This window comes from Tasmannia lanceolata, unplaced genomic scaffold (assembly GCF_043159265.1).
Source record: "Tasmannia lanceolata isolate RefF3 unplaced genomic scaffold, GAP_Taslan_0.1 ptg000004l, whole genome shotgun sequence".
Taxonomy (NCBI): Eukaryota; Viridiplantae; Streptophyta; class Magnoliopsida; order Canellales; family Winteraceae; genus Tasmannia; species Tasmannia lanceolata.
The window spans coordinates 5310280-5331941 of record NW_027518681.1 but is presented as its reverse complement, the minus strand read 5'-3'; the positions used below and the strand labels follow the sequence as shown (position 1 = coordinate 5331941).

The following is a 21662-nucleotide window of genomic DNA, read 5'->3' as shown; positions in this document are numbered from 1 at the left end:
AGTGGGCCCACATTGTTTGGATGATCCAAAGCGTTACTAACTACACCCCTTGAGGTTTCAATCTGTATAAGGTAGACCCCCTCTTTTGAAACACTATCAATGCTAATGAAGACCCCATACCTGAATCCAAATGCTGCCAAAAACACAGTGGGCCCACATTGTTTGGATGATCCAAAGCGTTCATTTGATGGGCCCTGACATAGATAGGGTGTGCCCAAAAAATCAACTCCATAGGATCATCCTTACGGACTTTACCCTTCAATCTGTAGACGAACTGTTAACTGAGGGGATCTACCTTACACAAATTTAAAACCTCAGGGGGTGTAATTGGTGACTTTATAAGTCAGGGTTATAGTTAAAAATGTCAGAAAGTTGAGGGGGTGTAACTATATTTTTCCCTTCTTTTTTTTAACAGCTAGCCCATATTTGACAACACATGTTTTGATAAGGTGAGGCCCATCAGTTTACACCACATGGGTGGGATCCACCATATTACACATATAGTAAGCCCCACGATCTCTGCAAAATCCATGCATAGGATGTGGCCCACTATTTTAAACAATATTTTGATTTGGGTGGGTCCCACCAACTCTACTCAGATCCACAATTTAACTCATCTTTTGATGGGTGGGTCCCACGATCTGGGGTCACCATTTTACGACTGATATTTTGATGGAGGTGGGGTCATTGTTTTACACACATAGAATAGCACTGGTATTTTGAGCCCATACTTATGCATGTGATAAAATAGTGGGCCCCACACCATCAAAACATAGAGGGTAAAATGGTAGGCCCCACCCTAATGCATAGGTTTGGGTAGAGATGGTGGATCCCACCTCGTCAATAACATTAGGGGTAAAATGTCAGGTCCAACCCGATGCATATGTTTGGGTAGAGATGGTGGGCCCCACCCCATCAAAACATTATGTGTAAAATGGTAGGTTCCATCCCATACAAAACATGATGTGTAAAACGGTGGGGGCCACCCTAACGTATGGGTTTGGTTGGAGAACGTGGTCCATCCTCTTTTTCTTTTCTTTTTTTGTGGTGGCTGAGTGGATCTCACCCATGCTAGACATGGTTATAAAATGGTGGGCCCCACTCTATCCAAACAAAACATGAGATATAAAGAAAAGGTTTTCCAATAGAAAGATTTCTTGAAAAAAACCTAATGGCAATTAAAAGAAACATGCTTAGTATATATTATACGAGTTAAGTTCGTTTAGTCTATTTTTTTTTTTAAAAGTATCCTACGACCTGCACCATAGCATGATCTATCGTGTTCATTTGATGGGCTACAATGTATATGAGGTGTGCCCCAAAAAATCATTTCTGTAGGATTATTATTCCTATAGAGGAATCGGAGGGCTAGGATCATCCTATGGAAATGATTTTTTGGGCACAACATATTTACATTGTAGCCCATCAAACGGACGGTTTGGATCATCCTAAGGTGCAAGCCATACTGTACTTTTTGAAAAATGCTGGACTATAGGGGCTTACACCATATAAATCTCATATTATACATATATAGATTGATAGATGGATGGGCCAAGAATGCTAGGAACTGAACCTTTGGATATGTATCATTTGGTAGGGACCATTTGCAGAAGGCATTTCACGGACCTGCTGTTGCATGAAAGAGCAGCCACATAGGCAGAGATTTTGTCTTATTAATTTAAGTCATCTTATGTGGCCCCTCTCTCATGCAATAGACAGGCGAAATGTCTTATGCGATAATCCCTAGCAAATTGCGTATCATTTATTTGAGCAATGATAGATACAAGGGGCCCTTGCATAAAGAGCCGCAAAAGGACTCTTCATTGGATCCACGTCATTTTCAGTTACATTTTAAAATTGGTTGAAAAGTAAAATCAGTTACATTTGATGATGTGAATCCGATCAATAGCACCTTTTTAGCTCCTTGTGCAAGGCCTCCCTTGTACCTCCATTCATATCCATTCCCCACAACAAATAAGCAATCCCTATTTGAAACATGATCTATACTTTAAGATGTGTAGCAAGTCATGTGGGTCCCTTCTTTAAGATGTATAGCAAATCACCCAACAAATTTCCCTTGTAGAATCATGCCAGACCCTCAAAGAAATCAAGCAAATCCACACCCGAATTTGCACGGAAACTGTTCGATGAAATGCATGGAATGGGATGATTGCGTTCTATGCGCAATGTGGGGAATCAAGGGAAGCATTGAATTTGTTCAATGTGATGCAATTCGAGGGGACAAAGGTTAACAAGTTGGTGATGGTTTCGGTTGTATCTGCTTGTGCACAATTAGGCGCTCTAAGGGTGTCAATTTTGGCTCGGGCTCGGAAGCTCGGCTCGAGCTCGGCTCGAAAAAAGCTCGGCTCGAATCCTTAACGAGCCGAGCCGAGCCCGAGTTAGGCCAGGCTCGGCTCGGCTCGGCTCGTTAAGAATTTAATATATTTAAATATATATATTATATATTAATATATACACTAAAAGGGTTGTCTAGGGAGTGAAAGGGGGAGGCAAAATATGTCACTTCTTTTTTGGAACCCCATTTGTTACTTGGAGCACCCCCCTAGTGTAAAAAGAGTAGTTAAAAAACACTAGATAGGGCTGTCCAGGGAAGATGAGGGGTGTAAAATTAATATAATTTGAGCTCGATAAGGCTCGCGAGCTTGGTTCGAGCCCGAGCCGAGCTTTTGAGCTTAACGAGCCGAGCCGAGCCGAGCCTGGCCAAGCTCGGCTCGGCTCGTTTACACCCCTAGGCGCTCTGGATCAAGGCAGATGGGTTTATGTCTACATAGAGAAGAACAAGCTCCAACTGACTGTGACACTAGGGACTGCACTTAGGGGTGTAAACGAGCCGAGCTTGGCCAGGCTCGGCTCAGCTCGTTAAGCTCAAAAGCTCGGCTCAGTCAGGCTAGGCCAGGCTCGCAAGCCTTATTGAGCTCGGGTTATATTAAATTCACACCCCTCATCTTCCCTGGACAGCCCTATCTAGTGTAATTTGACTACTCTTTTTACACTACGGGGGGTGGTCCAAGTAACAAATGGGGTTCCAAAAAAGAAGTGACATATTTTGCGCCCCCCCCCCCCCCTTTCACTCCCTGGACAACCCTTTTAGTGAGTGTATATATATATATATATATATTTAAATATATTAAATTCTTAACGAGCTGAGCCTGGCCTAACTCGGGCTCGGCTCGTTAAGCTTAACGAGCCCGGCCAGCCAGCTCGGCTCAGCTCGTTAAGGATTCGAGCCGAGCTCGAGCCAAGCTTTTTTCGAGCCAAGCTCGAGCAAGCTAGCTTCCGAGCCCGAGCCAAAATTGACACCCTTAACTGCACTTATAGATATGTACTCAAAAGCACCTTTGAGTAGTTTGATGGGTGGTTTAGCCATGAATGGAGCTGGTGAGAGATGTCTTGAGCTTTTCTCCCTAATGAAACAAGAGGGAATTATCTAATGAAGTCACTTTCGTTTCGGTTTTACATGGTTGTAGTGTTGCTGGACAGGTCGAGAAAGGCCGCGAGCACTTCAACTCAATGACAAGGGTGTACAACCTCGAGCCGTGGCCTGAGCATTATGGGTGCATGGTCGAGTTGCATGGGTGAGCCGGGCGGTTAGTCGATGTGATAAATTTCATAAATCCAACATTTACCGACAGTAAAGGCTTTGCCAATAACATCTCTTGTGGCGGATTTGTGATCGCCGGTATAATTTATACCGGTGGAGTCTTTTCACCTTTACCGGTGCTTTTTGTTAGAGATTTTCAAAATGAAATTGGAAATTTATTGTTTTAGAAATGATTTTTCGTAAGTTATTTAAAATAAAAAAAAAACAAATTTCAAACAGGGCCGATCGACTGCGGGTTCTCGGTCCACCGCGGATTAGTTACTGGAAATGTAAATGATTTTCAGAAAAGTATGGCCGGTCGACCACGGTAGCATGGTTGACTGCGGTTCTTTGGATCAGAAAAAAAAAAAAAAAAGTCCAGAAGCCTATCGATGGGCGACCGCGTCTGTTCGAAAATCTATCCGTTGGGGTAAAATAGACATGGCTTTTCACTTCCGTTTTCAATCTTTTTTGTGTCCTTTTGCTTCCCAACAGTCATAGATGAATTTTAAACACAAGGGACACTTTATGGATGATCCAAAACGTTTGAATAGCAAAGAGTTGTGATCAAACGGTCATTATTCAAACCAATCTAAGAGATGTCTTGAAGGGATGTTTCTCTCATTGAAAAGACATTAACTGCTCTATAAAAGGAGCATAATCTATCTTTTCAATAACAGAAAAACTATTAGTGATGTGTCTTTATCTCTTACAATCTCCTACTCTCTTGCTTTTCAATAGGTTGACAATGTACTAAATACTGTTTTCTGTAGAAATAGTTTTAGTGATTTCTCTAAAGCTTGAAATTTTAGAAAAGGCGTTTTTTATTCCGCTTATGCGAAGCGTCATCAAACATTTGTAGGATCTTCCTACAAGGCTTCATTGTATCTTGGAGGCAATTCGCGGATACCCTTTGCACACAACTGGTGGGGGCAAAAATTGTCTATAGATTTCTATCACTACTACATTCCAACCAACACTTTTGACCGGCAGTAAAAAGGACATTTCTTGTAGTGTTTGCAACCTCAAGGTTTTGGATATAGTTATGTAAAGCATGGACAAAATGAGGTGCTACAACTACTTCATTGATTGAGAATGGGTGACTTGAGTCGAAGGATCCTGAATTTCGAGAGCTTGAGGAACATCATGGAAGCTTGTGGGAAAGAGAATCATCAAGAAAATATTGGAAATATGAATCATGTGGGTAATTACGAGAAAGAGTGTATTAGGTCCTTGGCTCCCTCTCCTCGTTCCACCCTTTGTTCTCTTCTCATTTCCCTGGTTGGGAAGTGAGAGACCCCACTACTATATCTCTATCTTCAAGGTGTCTCCTTTTCTATCATTTTCTTGCAATCTTGAATGCATTAGAACAATGACATCCTTGGAGAAATTGTCCCCTTGTCTATCATTTTCTTGAAAACTTAAATGCATTAGAACAATGACATCCATGGAGAACTGAGTAGCATGGCCTTCGGTATAGAGCAATATACACTGACCCAAATGTAAATGGTCAGTGCATTGAAGTTTAATAGAGGAAGGGGAGTGGGTATTATCTAACTAGCGAGTAAATTGAACTTGATTATATGGCTTGAAATCCATGATTTCACTCAGGAGGATGACAAGAATGTGATAAAACTAAAATCTCAAATTGAATAAAGTTCAGAGAAGGCTTCCAGTCTCGATGTTCCTTATTGTCTAGAAGAACAATCCAATGCTTTTCTAGAATCTCCTTTTTTTTTTAATAGTATCAAGAACTTTTATTGAAAAAAGAAAAGGCGACTAAGACAGTCGGCCCAAAAGGATACAAAGGAAGAGAAATAAAGAAGATAAAAAGAAAAAGAGTCCCAAAACTACAGGAGCAGAGAATCAAACCACTCTAAGGCTAGCCTCTCTACTCCATTTCTAGCCAAACCATATGCCTCACTATTAGCCGATCTCTTGACGTGATTGAAGATGATTGAAAAACCTTCAATTTTGTCAAAGATCTCATCAAACAAGCTAGCAAACCTCCATGGGGGAACAGTAGAACCTCTAAGGCAATTGATGGCATTTACGGAATCGCCCTCCACAATCACACGATCAAGAATATCCTTGTCCAACCGAAAGATCCCTTGGTGAACAGCTCTGACTTCAGCTTTACTAGCATCAACCAAACCTATCGGCCCTGACAATGCCCTTAATACGTACAGTACCCCTTTGGTCCCTTAGGACTCCTCCTATACCACCAGGACCTGGATTCTCCTGGCTTTTCCAGAATCTCCTTTCCAAACTCTTTTCTAGACATCCACATAAAACTAGTTGCAATGGATTTTTTGGTTTTGTTTTAGCGTTTGTAGGCAGACACTGGAAAAGTTTTGTGATTTGAATGGCTGAAGCGAAATTTAATGAACTACTTTTCTGCAATGTGGTTTAGTTTATTTCAACTTGTAGTCCAAATGTTGGAAATTTAGTCATGTGGACAGCTGCGACAATTATGTATGAACTATTTATATTATGATTTTTAAGTATACTTGACTAAAAAAATGTTCCTTGACTATTCCTTCTTCTCAGGGAAAGGTCTCCAAACAAACATGTTCTCTTTGCGAACTTGGTCACAGCCTGTTTTCTCTTTGAATTGATCACACCTGAAACTCTACATTGGGTCATTTTGTGTCTAATATATCTCCTATACTTAGGTGTTAAAGTTGTTGGTATAGTCTCATAGTGTTGTCACACCCCCGCCCACTCTAGCAGTCGATTGAGAATCATATGTTCCACCATGGTAACCAGAGTAATCGGATCGTCCAGATTAACGGCTTAGATCATCACAAAAGTATCAATTGAAAAGACTAGAAGGCAATGACGGCCGCAAAATAAATAAATAAAATAAATTACACTTTTGTCATATTCCTAATTACAAATGGGATATTAATTGGGCTGTTTGAGATCAGTTTTGGATGCAAGCTAGCATTATTTTTATTGAAATTAGGACGCCTTTTGTTTATTTTGTCTTGAAATAGTTAATTAGAATAGAACTCCTATGGAATCCTAGTTTAGCTGCATCTCCTAATGCAAGATTGATAAAAATTGGGAGATTAACATGGATGGAGTCCTCTCCATGTGAGATTTGACTACCTAAGGGGGTTCAATCTATGGTTTTTGGACGTGAGAAGAGGCGGCCAGCACGTTTGGGTTTTGTTGTAGTTGGCTGTTTGCAAGATATGTTTATCCGGAATTTGTTAAGAGTTTTGTAAGTGCTGGGTTATTTTAGAAAATAGGTGATATAGCTTATGCTACGTGTGCATCAAGGAGATCGACAAGTATTTAGGATTCCTTATTATTCTGAAACTACCTGTTGCTGGGCATGTTTGATAGGTGAGTAGATTGTTAGTGTAGGATTCTAAGTGGATGAGTCAAAGTAGGTTGTTATGCTTATTAGGATTCTAGTTCACTCTGAAGATTGAACGTGTATTAGCCCTACTTTAAGAAAGAAGGAATGAATAAAAAGGGTCATGACTTCAATCTTCACCATCGTGTAAATATTTTGGAGGCTTTTGTTCCCTCGAATCAACCCAAGAAGATCATCTTCCTTTGTTTTTCTCTCATCTCTCTCAACATTCAAATTCAAGATAGGCAAGAGCTAGAATAGCACTGGAGTTCAAGTTTAGGAGTCGTTGGGTAATAGAATTCCACACTGATACAAACCTAGGCATCATGGATGAGCAACCCTCTTTTATAAATAGGCTTGCCTTCGTGATTAAAGGCTTTCAATTAGGGCTGTTCGTTCTATTATAACCGAACCAAATAGACCGAAATTTGATAACCGAAATAATTTCGGTTATAAAAATTTTGATAACCGAAACCGAACTGAAATTTCCAAAAACCGAACCGATTAAAAATTTGGTTATCGGTTATAACCTAATAAACGAATAGTGGGAGAAAAAGAGGAAAAAAAAGCAAAATCTCGGTTTGGATCGAAGGGCTAGGATCATCCTATCGAAATGAGTTTTTAAGCACAACCTAATTAAGTGATCAATCAAATGGACAGTTTTGATCATACTACGGAGTGCCATATAGCACTTTTTTTGGAAAAGTAATGGTTTTCATCCATAATTTCGGTTATTCGGTTAACAGAGTTTTTTTTTATATAAACGAACCCGAACCCAAATAACCGAATTTCCAAAAAAAAATAACTGAAACCGAACCGAAAAGGAAAAAAACCGAACCGAACCGACCTAATCAATTCGGTTCGGTTCGGTTATTCGGTTATGACTGAATAATGAACATCCCTACTTTCAATTTGAAAGTATTTTTCTGAGTCTAGGTTTTCTTTCGACTCTTTTAATCGTAGGTGCAAGGTACCCCATCAGGTCTGGTCATTGTTTTCCTGTTTCTTCTTTTTTCAACCGCTCTAATTGCCTTGCTAAGTGCTAGTAGCAAGCAAACCCAACCACTCATCCTACCTATGTTCCAGCCCATGTTTGGTATACCCAAGACCCTTTTCTTCTTTTCTTTTCTTCCACTCAGAAAACAAACTGTCCCTAACAAGTCGTTAAAACACCTTCATAGACCACCCATCAACTGATTACTTTAACCACCTGCTTTCACATCACCTTTAAAAAAACCTCAGTGGTCATGCCTTCTTTGATCTATCCCAACCCTGGAATCTTTAGCCTTTCTCTTGTAGTGGGAAACCCTTATGGATACCTTCGTGAAATAACAACTCCTTCATGGTCTTGTCCTTAACCATAACCTCTGTCATTGCCTGTTATGTGCCTTATCTGGCCCCACTTGGATTAAATAAATTAGTTTAGATTTTATTGCTTTGGTAGTTTGCTTTCTTAGTTGTTTAGTTTGTGTAGGACTCTCAGGGATAAGGGTTATCTAGATTAGGTTTTTCCTTTCAATAACTTGTAGCCAGTCTTTTGGAAATTAATGAAGAAAATTATTCCAGAAAGAATGTCGTTGTGCACAAAGGAGGACTGATCCTTCCCTCGAAGCGGATCAAGAGGCTGATCTTCCCTCTGAGAAGATCAAATTTGTTACGAACTAATTTAGGTTCGTAACAATTGGCATCAGAGCAGTCGGTCCTGCGCCATGGATACATCTTTGGAGATTTTGGATTCCCTGCGCGATGATTTTCAGAAGCTCGAAGCATCTTTTTCGAAAATGATACAAGGGCATTGGCGAATTGCGGAAGGCCTGAAGAAAATCAGCATGCTAATCAAGAAAATGTGTGAGGAAGAAGAAATGTTGAAATGTGAGAAAGTTGATGTTCATGTAGAGAAGAGCTCAAGAATTGATGCCGACGACGATGAAAAATCGTATTTCTTTCCAATGAGGATTGCATCAGATCTTGATGGCGGGGTTCGAATGATCACGCCCACTATTTTATGATCGTGAAAGGGTAATGTCAACAATGTTTTTCAACAAAATTATGGCGAAAAGGATTTGGGACCCCGGTGGAATAAATTATTTTTCCATTAATCCAACCATGGGTAGATGTGACTGGACATAAAAATAAAGAAACCATGAAGGTTGCATGCCCCACTCGAAGGAATTTAATGGACTTAAGATGTTAATGGATTTCATTTGTTTTCATGATTTCTAAGTGTTTAACATGTTTGCATATTTTTGCAACACAAGAAAGAAATGATTTAAGAACTATTAGCACTATGGAATGTCATATAGCTATGAAAAGGGTGGGTTCATTCCGCGTCCTTAGGGTGGCACCCTTAAACCAATGTTAATGTTGTATAGCTATGAAAATGGCGGGTTCATTCTGTGTCCTTAGGGTAGCACCCTTAAACCAATGATATGGAATGCCGTATAGCTATGAAAATGGTGGGTTCATTCTGTGTCCTTAGGATGGCACCCTTAAACCAAGGATATGAGGGCCTGCGCAGTGTCCGCCTAAGTTGCTTCCGGTAAATCAGCTGGACTAGGCACCCCTTTCGCACCGGTAAATAGGGTGGATTGGGTATGTTATGATGATGATGTTTATGACCTTCTCATACCATAGCCCTGATGGGCCTTAGGCGTGGATATTAAGAGGGGTGGGTATTGTCATTCATACTTTTCTCGACTAAGCCCATCTAGTCTATGTACACAACTTTGGGATGGGATACTCAAATGATGCGTTTTTACCTAAGTTTACTTGCATAAAAAATATTTTTTTATTGCATGTATGGATCACTGTATTTTAAGGTAAAATTGATAAAAGAATATCCACTTTAAGATATGATGTAGTAATGTTATACCACGTTTTAATAAATAGTAATATATGCTAATGTTACGAATGAAATGAATTAAAGTATATACTATCATTGTTCTTTTCATGCTTTTAGATGATATAAAACTTTCTTTTCCCTACTAGGTTTCTGTGGTTGAAACTCACACCAAAAATAAAAATTTCAGATGTGGATACTTGTTACATTCAAGAGGACCGCGAAGAGGATGGGAACTAGTGAAGGAGCTGCGCCTTAGTGATTTCTGGTTTAGTTTCCCTTTATAAATTGGTATAAATTTCTAGTTTTGTGTTACTTATATCTTAGGAATGATCTTCCTTTATATTTTTCATTAAATGTTGTTAAGACAAATTCTAATGGCGGACGTTTGTTTAATATTGGTTTTATTTTTGCAAAAAAAAATTATTTATTTTTTAAGTGAGTTAACAGGCCGGGTTTTGGGACTTCCGAAATCCGGGTCGTTACAAGTGTTGAAATTTTGTTTTTTCAAAAAATGGGTACTGATGTCTGCTGTTATTGGATCAAATATCAATGGTGTCACCTTCCTTGCATGCAGCTGCTTGCCGAAACCATATAAAAATTCCCGAGTACGTGAGGCAAAGATAGATGCAATTCATTTCCAATAGCGAGGCAATAACAGTTTGACAGTGAATAAGTTCTTCAATGTTAATGGCCACATAGTGAAGTGGCTAAAATGTTTGGTCTAAAACCCGTCTTGTTTTGAATAGCTAAGAAGCTTTGGGATTTTTTTAACCCAGAAGTTATCTAGGAACCCGAGCCGGCACCTTAAATTTCCAACTTTTTTTTCTTAGGTAAGCCGGGATTGAACCCTGGACCTCTAGGTCAAAGAACATTGAAAACCCCTAAGCTCTCTGCTAAAACCCTCGCAAAAACCCCTTAAGAAATTCTCAGGCAACTGAAGAAATTCTCCAGCTGTCCTAGAAGTAGAACAAAGGCATGAATCGGGAAATCTCGTCTCTGTTCACAAGTGAACCTAGGCCACCTGACCCAGGAAAAATATCCGGATCTGGAGAGGAAGATGAGCGAATATGGCCTGCCCTAGCATCTCCTGAAGCAAGCTTTTCCCACCATGTTGACTCCTTGACGAAATTCAGAATCAGGGACCCTGACCTTTCGGCTGAACGGATTGTTTCGTCTGAGGGACTTCTCGCCCCATCCATGGTTTCCGGCATGGACTCTCAAAAAATCCTACGAAGCCAATCGGAAATGAATCTCTTGCCCAAAAACATAGCAGAATCCACCCTGCAAAAATACTGGCCCTCGGAATACCTCCTTGCAACCCAACCCGCCTCCTGCCAACCTATCACCTTCTCCCTTCTCTCATCATCCCCAATCTCCGATCCAGGTACCCTCTACAAAAGAGGAACTAGAAATCATAAAATTTTTGACAAACCTGTAAGAGCCTTTTCATCTTCCCCAAAAGCCACTAACCCTCTCCGAAATCCAGTGTCAACTCACCCCTTCAGAAAATCCATCCCCTTCAAAGCCCTTGATGCAGATTCCAGGTATCATCTTACTCCACCTCCTCCAGCCTCCCTTTCCAGCTTCCTTCCCATCGAAGAGGACAACTCTGCAATTCAACCCCCATTTCCTCAGGTGACTGAGTCCACTCAACTGGGAGAATCTAACTCAGTGACTCAACAAGGGCGATCGCCAATTCAATCGACCCCCTCCCTCATCTCAATCCCCGCCCCTATTCCCCCTCACTCCCCGTCCCTAGCTGCAAACCTGCAACTTAGAAACTTCCCCAAAGATTCCCACTGGCCTGCTCTTCACCAAGATAAAAGCTCAACAGAACCAAATTCGGAATCCCATATCCTCCCAGGACCTACCTGGAAATCTCTCTTTACCCTCCCAAAGCCTCTAGTGGTAGACACAAAAATTGCTTTTCACACTCCCATTGAAGCAGACACAAACCCAAGAAGGGCAAATATAGTTGAGGAAGACTTCCACAATGCCTCAAACAAATGGAGCCACTGCCTCCTGGGTTATTTTCTTGGTAGACGCCCCTTCTACCTTTCACTAAAAGAGCATCTAATGAGAAAATGGATGCCAAAAGGAGACTTCAAGCTCATGGCCCTTCCCAAAGGATTCTTCCTCTTCAGATTCAGCAATGAAGAAGACTGTACAATGGTCTTAGAAACTCCAACTACTTATGGAGGAAGAACCCTTATCATTCAAAAGTGGTCACCAGAATGTGCCCTAGAGAAGCCAAGGTTAACCTCCATTCCCCTCTGGATCAAGCTCCCCGGTTTTCATCTAAAATTCTGGACCCCAACTGCTCTGGGAAAGATTGCAAGTCTGATTGGGCGCCCTCTATACGTGGACACCCAAACTGCTGAAGGTACTAGATTAACATTTGCAAGGATATGTGTGGAGATATCAGTAGATGATGTCCTCCCTGAGACCCTTCACATTCAAACTCCCACAGGCATTGAAACCCAAGAAGTTGATTATGACTGGCGGCCCAAAGCATGTCAATATTGCAAGGAATTCAGCCACTCAACTGAGAAATGTTCCCAATTCCAAAGACCAAAACCTAAGTCAAAGCAAGATTGGATTGTAAAAGGTCCTATTGCTGAAATCTCTGCTCCTGCTCAAAAGCTCCTTCCAGAGCCTGATCTGGAAATAAGCCAGGTTGGGGGGGAAATCTCCACCTCAAATGTGTTTGATTTGCTGGGAGATTTTGTTGAGGAAAAAACTCTTCCTCAGCCCTCTCAAGCCCCGCTCCCCACCTCCTTATCTTTGGAAGCAAACCATTTGCCTTACCCAAACCATCGCCAACCCAGTCCTCAGCCCGCTTCTTTGGCTGATTCCCAACCTGAAACAGCCCCAGCCTCTCCCCAATCTGACCCCCAACCGTCGACTGCAACTCTGCACTCCAAATCCTCTCCCGCCTCTGTGCCAGGAAATCCAAACTTAACCTCCTCTACCCCATCATCCAGAAAAAAAGGAAAAGAGAAATACCCCATTAAAAGCCCGGAGTCCCTTACGGAATGTCCATCCCTCCATTTCCCTTGTTTCCAAGGCTCTGGAAAGCCTTGTGAGAATCGAGAAATCTCCTTGACCTCTCCTGCTGATTCCCAATCTGACGCAGCCCGAGCCACTCCCCAATTTGACCTGCACTCAAAATCCACCCCCTCCCCTGAATCAAAAAATCCAAACCTTACCTCCTCTACCCCATCATCCAGAAAAAAAGGAAAAAAGAAAAACTCCATTAAAAGCCCTGAGTCCCAAGCAGATCAACACTCTAGAAGGGACATTCCCCCACAATCCCCTTCCCTCTTGGGCCAGACCGTTCCCTCAACAACCCCTCTGAGCCCACCCCTCCCCCATCCTCCTGATCTGGCTAGCCTAAAGAAGACCCCTCCCTGCCATTCAGCAAGTCTCTCCATGAGCCCTCCTTCCCTCGCCATTATTCCTAAATGAAGATTGTAAATTCCTGGAATATCAGAGGTCTCTGTACCAGCAACAAAACAAAAGAAATTACCGAGCTCATCAGAAAGACTCGGGCTCCAATATGCTGCATTATTGAAACAAAAGCAAAGATTCACAAGCTAAATGACTATGCTTCCCAAGTCTGTGAAGGATGGAAAGTTCATGGAAACTATTTAGCTGTCATAAAGGGCAGAATTTGGATCCTCTGGAACCCAAACCTTGTAGACATCAATATTCTCGAAGAGTCCAGCCAATATGTCCATTCAGAGGTGCGGATCATCCAAACCAATCAATATTTCAACCTTACTGCAGTCTACGCCCATAACTACTATATCTCCCGTAGAGCCCTATGGTCTAATTTAGAAAGCTTGGAACCTGGAATTTCTCTCCCTTGGTTATTGGTGGGGGACTTTAATGTAGTCAGATATGCTAGTGAGAGACTTGGCAACACAAACCATCACCTCAATGAGATGGAAGAATTCAATGAATGCCTCACCAACTGCTCCTTAACTGATCTTCGTTCAGACAGCCAAACCTGGACATGGCACAATAGATCCTCTGCTAATAGAAAGGTAGCCAAGCTTGATAGATCCCTGGTCAATGAGCTATGCCTTCACCAATTCCCCCGAGCCTTCACTGAATTCCTTCCTCCTGGCATCTCAGACCATTGCCCCCTATCCATTTCCATTCACCCTCAGGAAAACCTTGGTCCTAAACCCTTCAGATTCATGAACATGTGGATTGAGGACAGATCTCTTTTCCCTATTGTTGAAAGAGCTTGGAACTTCAATTTCAAAGGAAACCCAATGTACCAACTCTGTCGCAAACTCAAGGAAGTCAAAGCCCATTTGAAGGCTTGGAACAAAGACATCTTTGGAAGAGTGGACATAACTACCCCTCTTATTCGAAACAAGCTATCTGAAACCCAAACCCTTCTTCAATCTGACCCTCTCAACCTTGATCTCATATCTCTTGAAGACAAGCTCAGGTCTGACCTTATAATAGCCTCATCCCTAGAAGAATCTCTATTCAAGCAGAAATCTAGAGTGCAATGGCTCCAACTTGGAGACTCCAACTCCAAATTCTTCCACTCCTCCATGAAATCCAGACATCACCAAAATAGCATCCTTGCCATAAATGGTCCTAATAATTCCCAAACCTCTAACCCCAAGGAAATTGCAGACATCTTTCTCAATCACTTCATTAGGGTGCTGAACAATGGTAAATCCCAAAACCTCCCCCCTCCAAACCCAATTAGAAGACTAACTGCTGATCAAGCCTCATCCCTGTCAAAGGAAGTCACAAAAGAGGAGATTAGAGAGGTGGTGTTCAGCAGTTAAAGTCTGTGATGGATTCCCAAAATGCAGTTGATATTTAGCCATCCAAAACTTCTTCATTAAAGGCACTTTGCTCTCGGAGATCAACTCTACCTTCATTGCCCTGATCCCAAAATGCCTTGAGGCCTCCACCCCTGAAAAATTTCGTCCCATCTCTCTTTGTAATTTTGTTTATAAAACTATAACAAAAATTTTGGCAACAAGATTAAAGTCTGTGATGGATTCCCTCATTCACCCTGCTCAGTCAGCTTTCATTCATGGTCGGCTAATCCAGGAGAATATCCTTCTTTCACATGATCTCCTTCACAAGTTTCACACCCACTCATTCCCTAGAACTATGTGCCTCAAGTTGGATTTAGCTAAAGCTTTTGACAATGTGAATAGGAATGCTCTTCTGGAGTTCATGGAGAAGCAAGGATTTGATGATAAGTGGTTAGGGTGGATTTCTGAATGCATAAACAAACCATCTTTCTCTATCATTATCAATGGCTCACCCCATGGCCACTTTACCTCCTCAAATGGCATAAGACAAGGAGATCCCTTATCCCCTCTTCTCTTCTGCATCACCATGGAGATGTTATCCGTCTTCTTTGAGGAAGCTCTGAATCAAAAAAGGATTACTTCCCCTTTTTCTAGAGGTAGCACCACCATAACCCATCTAATGTTTGCTGATGATCTAATGGTTTTTGCAGATGGGAATATTTCATATGCCTCAGAAGTGCTTGACTGCCTGAATAAATTTTCTATTACAACTGGGTTAGAAGTGAACAAGGTCAAAAGTGTAGCCTTTTATGCGGGTCTGGGTGTCTCTCAAAAAAGAAGAATTTCTCATATGCTTCAAATAAAAGAAGGCAAGCTTCCAATCTCGTACCTGGGCCTCCCTCTCATCTCTTCTAGGCTCTCTGCAAATGACTGCACTCCTCTCATATCGAAGATCAGAAAGCGAATGCAACTTTGGTGCTGCAAGAACTTAGCTCAAGCTGGAAGAATTGAGCTTGTAAAATCAGTCCTTAGCTCATTCCATATTTACTGGGTTTTCTCATTTGCTCTCCCCAAAGGTATCCTCAAACAAATCAAAAAAATCTTCAGAGACTTCATTTGGGGTGGCCCTGACTGCATCAAAAAAATTCACTCAATCAGCTGGTCTGAAATGTGTAAGCCGAAAAGTGAAGGGGGGGCAGGTATCAGAACTCTGGAAGATATTTGCAGGGCTCTGCAAGTCAAGCTGCTCTGGCACCTCCTTCAAAAGAAACAATCTCTGTGGACAAACTGGGTTCAAAACAAATATGTCAAAAGGAAAAATATTTGGACTGCACCAATGCCGTCAAAACCTTCCTGGGGAATCAGAAACATCTTCAAAGCAAGGGAATTGGCAAAACCTTTTATTTGCTATCAAATTGGGAATGAAGAAGAAGTTGATCTCTGGGATCAGCCATGGCTTCCAGCTGGAACGCTGAGCTCTCTCTTCCACAAAAATCATTCAGATTACTCCCTCAGTTCTCTAAATCTCCTTTCTGACATATGTATGGATGAAATTTGGAAACCCCAGCTCTACAATCCATCCCTCAGAGATGAAAAGGCTGTACTTAGTCAGATTATTCTAAGTGATGATGAATGCAATCATCCCATCTGGAAACCAGCCACAGATGGAGCATACAACACTAAAAGTGGATGGGACACACTTAGAAATAAGACTCCTAAGCCCCCTTGGCCGGCAACCATTTGGTACCAGGGCCACATTCCCCGTTTCGCCTTCACTGCATGGAAGGCCATGCACAACAAGATGCTCACAAAAGACAGAATCAGGTCTTATGGCATTATGATTGACCCTATCTGCTCTCTCTGCAAATCTGAGCCTGAATCTGTGGATCATTTATTCTTTAGGTGTAGTTACTCAGCTTGGATCTCGAAAAATCTTCTCGGGAGAGCTGGTTATAGAAGAAGGCTGAGACTCTCCCTGCTGGAAGAGGAAGAATGGGTGAGACTTCACAGCAAGGGAAAAGGTCAGGTGGCAACTACCCTAAAGCATTGTTTCTCTTCCATCATCTCTGGACTGAGCGCAATCAAAGAATCTTCCTATCATCGAGCACCCACAAGAAATACATCCTCAGATCCATCCTCATGGAAACTAGCACCAAGATTAATGGAATGAATCTCTATGACATTCCCACTCAAAAGAACCAAAAAGTTGCAATGCACTTCAACCTCAAACTCTCCCCAAAAACAGCTGAGCCAAGAATCTGTTATTCGATCCCTCCAAATAACCTGGAATTCAAGCTAAACGCAGACGCCTCCTTGGAGCCTGAAGGTGGCGGGATTGGAGGCCTTATCCGTGGCTCCCATGGGCTGTCCCTTGCAATGTTCTCGGAAAATGTTACTAAGCAGGAAATCTTTGAGCTCGAATTTGATGCAGTTGCTAAAGGATTGGAGCTCTCCATTGCCATGGGCATCCAATCACTGTGGATAGAATCTGATTCAATTTTCATTGTTGATATTATTAAGGGGATTGCCACTGTTCCATGGACAAAGAGAACCCTGTTGCGCAAGATAAGAAATCAGCTCCTCCTCCTCCACAGTTGGAGAATCTCCCATTCATGGAGAGAAGCAAATTCCGCCGCGGACTTTCTCTCGAAGAGAAACTGCCCCTGCAAAGGGATCTTCACTGATCCCTCTTTGGCCCCCCCATCCCTCCTCAAGATCATTGACGAAGACCGAATTGGAACCCCCTACACCAGGCTGTAATCTTCTTTTGTATCTTTTTTGTTCTTTTGGTTTCCAACGGGATTCTTGCATCCCTTTGAGACTGTTGGCTTCTAAGCCCCCCTAATTGTTTCTTACATTTTTTCTTATCAATGATATCTGGTAGGGGTCTTGACTAACCCCAGCTTACCTATCAAAAAAAAAAATAACATAGCCTTGGAGTGTCTACGTTCCTTTTCTTGTATTGCTTCTTTGTTTGACACAATGCACTTGGTGAAGAAACATCGTCAACTTGGGTGGGGGAAGCGTCTACTTTCCTTTTCTTGTATTGCTTCTTTGTTTGACACAATGCACTTGGTGAAGAAATATCGTCAACTTGGGTGGGCCGGGGAAGTGTCTACTTTCCTTTTCTTGTATTGCTTCTCTGATTGACAAAATGCACTTGGTGAAGAAATATCGTCAACTTGGGGAGGGGAAGAGTATTTCCAGCCAAGCCTTACGGGAGATGGTCCTCCTTTCAAGCTTCTTGTGGAGGATTCTTCAAAGATAATATAGATCTTTGGGGGTGATCATTCAAAATGTTCTTTGGAGTGAAGAGAACTTGAGAACACGCCAGTGTTGTCTAAAACCAAGTTGGTGTGATTATACTCATGATATGGAACATTCGAAAATAATAATGGTTCAACTATCAATCTATCTATAATATGAGATATACTCATGGTTTTAAATTTACACTGAAATCCAAAATTTCGGCAGAAATTTCAATAAAATACTAATTTTTTATTTCTTTACATAATCGAAATTTTGGGACAAAAAACTGACATTTCGTGAGCTTCTACCGAATTTCGACTGAACACCGAAATTATACCTGAAACCGAAATTTAAAACCATGGATATACTAACCATGTTTCTTTCTAGGGAAATGATATCAGCACAACCATGTTTTGATATTTTCACAAACCATCTTGTCTTTTAGTATTTAGAGAGATGTAAAAAGGTCATTCCCCAAAAGCTCGAAGGAGCCAATTAAAGAAGAAAAGACAGCTGGGCTTGTGCAAATATCAAAATATGGTTGTGGTGATAACATCTCCCTTCTTTCTATTGTCATTCGTTTTATTTCCTATAAAAAATTTTATTAAACTTTTTCCTCTAGAAATGCATAAACTCTCTCGTCCCCACGCCTAAAAAATGAGGTGTAAAGCAGTGGCCCATCCCAACAATAGCAGGAGGGGTAAAATGGTGGGCCCCACCCCATCAAATGCATGGTTTTGGATGGAGATGAAGGGCCCACTGCATCATTCTCCTTAATATTTTGATGGGGTGGGGCCCACCATTTAACAAACATGCATAGCAAGGGCCCTGGATACTAGTACTATATATAAGCAATGTCCCACTACTTCTAGGAGGCTTATTAAAATTTACTTCCTACGTTTGGATGGACTGACCAACCCTCTCACATCCCCTACCTTTTATCCTAATATTTTTAAGAAAATGCAGCTAGATGAAATATTATTTTTTAACCAACAAAGAGCTTTGAGAACTCCAATTTTTATAGATATTTAATTATCTATACATCAAGTGGTCATATTTATATATATTTTTGAAGTCTAACTACTCAACTTGCTCGAAAAATAATAATAATATTGATAAGAGAAATGCTAAATTGAAAGGCAGCCTTGCATAAACCCGGCTAAAGGGCTTCTCATTGGATCGCGTCACCCAACTACATTCTTATATAAAAGTACTAAACATAAAGGAATGATAAATGCAGTTGGTTGACATGGATCAAATGGAGTGCCCTTGCACCTGAGAATTATTAAATATATTTATAATTGGTTGTTGATAGCTTAGTGGGGCCTACTACATCCTTCAACAACCAATCAAAAGAGCATAAATAAATAAAGATGTGCATCATTACAACAAATAATGTCTTCTCTTTTGGGTTGTCGTTTCCTTAAAAAATGAAAATGACTTCATTTTTTTTTTATTTTTTTTTTTTGAGGAATGACTTCATTTTAAGTAAAGTACAAATAAAAGGCAGAAATGCCTGTATCATTTTAGGTAGCTACTTACAAGATGATAGAACTAGGGGAGTGATAAATCAACTCCCCAAATGGATAAATCGACTCCCCATGTATCTATCTCTCTCCTCTCTCTCTCTAACCTAGAGGAGAGATCGAGAAAGAGACATGGGGAGTCGATTTATCACTCCCCTAGTTCTATTTTTAGCTTTTATTTGGAAGCCCTTGCCTGTATCATTTCTAGAATTTTTTGTAAATATTTGTAAATAATAATATTTAAATTCTAATTAAACTAGAATTTTGATAGTTCTATTTAAACTTTTCCACTTTCCTATGAAATGAATCCTATTTATTTGTAAATAATAATATTTAAATTCTAAACAATTTGTGTTTAAAAAAAAATTAAGTAAGTAGTGCCATTATCAAAATATGGTACTTAAGATATCAGTCTCCTGAATATATGAGTTCCCCAACAAACAATCATTGTAGGAAGTCTCTTGTCACTGCGAAAATTATAATGCTCTGTTTGGTTGCTTGTTTTGGGGGGGTTGTAGGAGTTTCAAATGCATGAGATCTCCCAGAGATCTCCCCAAAGCATGTTTGGTTGTCATTTACACATTTGACCACTAGACAACTTCTAGACATCATTATTGGTTTTTATCCTAGGTGGCGCCTACGTGACAGAGATGTTCCCCCCCATAATCTTCTCCCCTTTTTTCACCAGAATGAAGAAATTTGTTGGGGGAATTAGGAGAAATTCTTGTCTTATTCTTTTTCTTTCTCTCTCTCTCTCTTACTTTTCTCTCTCTTCACCTGTATTTTGATAATGACACCCTACATTTTCCGCTAATTTCCTTGCGCAACCAAACACTACTCACAAATCTCCCTCCTAATATTCTCCCCATCTTCCATTCTTGTCTAATTCTCTTTGACTTATTTTTCTCCTATTCTCCCAGCCATCTACAAGCAACCAAACAGAGCATAAGGGATTTTCTTGGTGATTTCTCTGAAAGCTATTTGGCAAACTCAGATCAATTAAATGAATAAGACAAAATCTGCTAAAAAGTGAGCCAATTTGTCTTGTGATCACAAACCCAATATAAAAAATGATTGATCTTGTTAGGAAGGGGAAGCAAATCGGGTAGCTGATTAATTAAGAAACAACCTCAGGTTCCTAGATAAATTTCGGGTTTTAAAAAAAAATCAAACAGCAGATTAATAACTTTAGTAAATTGTCTTACTTTTAAGCGATTGGTTAATTAAGTTCCTGAATTGTTATTAATCAAACTTAATTTTTAGAATTAAAAATATACTCCTTTTAAGAAAAAAATGTTTCTCTAGATTCTTAAGTGAACTCAGCTGGGATAATTTATATTTCAAAAATGAAGATGAGACTGAAAATGAAAAATTATGCAGATTGATTTGAGTATTTTCGTGTTCCATAGGATCCTCATACACACACAAGAAAATATGGAAAGAAAAAACAAGAAGAATTTGTAATAGCACCCGACTGAAAATTTCAAATTCAAAACAAATTGCAAATACTCCAAGGAAACATAAACAAAATGGAAGAAGAAGAAGAAGACCCATCAAAAGCTAAAAAATTTCCCCCTCTTCATTTGCCTGTCTGGGTATTACTAAGGAATCAAGTTGGTTCTTCTCTTGCCCACCACATAGCTTCTACTCCTTGGATACAACACATCTGGTTTCACCTCAAAATCCTCTTGGAAGGTACAAGGCTGGTCTTCATCAATCCTCTCAAATGCTACACTATAACTCTTTGGAAGCCCATTGGGTCCATTTGGAAGCCCATTGGATCCAGTCACGGGTTTCGGGTCTTCTACCATCTCCCTCACACGCTTCTGAGAGGCGATTTTCATCACCTCTCTAAGATCATCCTCTTCATTTAACGGCCTAGATGAATTTGTACTGAAACTTTTGGGTAAGGTAGAGGCCATGGATGGACCGCTCACCGCCCCTCCATAATTCATGTTGCTTGAGCCACAATTGATCATGGTCCTAACATAGAAATCCCTTGCCTTATATAGGGCTCTTATGGGTGCTTTCATGTAATGGATAAACTTGTTTGGGGAGTTATTTTTGTTTCCCATTATGCGCCAAAAGAAGAACAATAACAAGATAATCAATAACAAGAACAACAAGAACAAGAGGAACAAGAGCTAGTGCTTATGGGGTAATGAAAATAGTCAGCAAGAGAGAGACAATTGAGGAGATGGAAAGAAGGGGAGATTATTGGGGTCTTAAAAAGGGTTGGGTCTTGAGAATTATTAGGCTTGTTTAGGATAAGGAAAGAGAC

At 40.7% G+C, this 21662-nt stretch overlaps 3 protein-coding genes across 3 annotated transcripts; 2 read left to right on the top strand and 1 right to left on the bottom strand.

Annotated features, from left to right (window-relative positions):
- Nucleotides 1-13274: 13274 nt before the first annotated feature.
- LOC143875953 (uncharacterized) lies at nt 13275-14627 on the top strand. The gene has a single exon (XM_077377532.1). It carries the CDS (start codon nt 13275-13277, stop codon nt 14625-14627), a length of 1353 nt encoding a protein of 450 aa, XP_077233647.1.
- A 2145-nt stretch (nt 14628-16772) lies between these two features.
- LOC143875952 (uncharacterized) lies at nt 16773-17366 on the top strand. The gene has a single exon (XM_077377531.1). It carries the CDS (start codon nt 16773-16775, stop codon nt 17364-17366), a length of 594 nt encoding a protein of 197 aa, XP_077233646.1.
- Nucleotides 17367-20982: 3616 nt separating this feature from the next.
- Nucleotides 20983-21456, bottom strand: LOC143875950 (uncharacterized). Its single transcript, XM_077377530.1, has one exon. It carries the CDS (start codon nt 21454-21456, stop codon nt 20983-20985), a length of 474 nt encoding a protein of 157 aa, XP_077233645.1.
- Nucleotides 21457-21662: the final 206 nt, after the last annotated feature.

Excerpts from the sequence above, each read along its gene's own strand:
- LOC143875953 (XM_077377532.1), top strand. The coding sequence starts at position 13,275 with ATGAAGATTGTAAATTCCTGGAATATCAGAGGTCTCTGTACCAGCAAC.
- LOC143875952 (XM_077377531.1), top strand. The coding sequence starts at position 16,773 with ATGAATCTCTATGACATTCCCACTCAAAAGAACCAAAAAGTTGCAATG.
- LOC143875950 (XM_077377530.1), bottom strand. The coding sequence starts at position 21,456 with ATGGGAAACAAAAATAACTCCCCAAACAAGTTTATCCATTACATGAAA.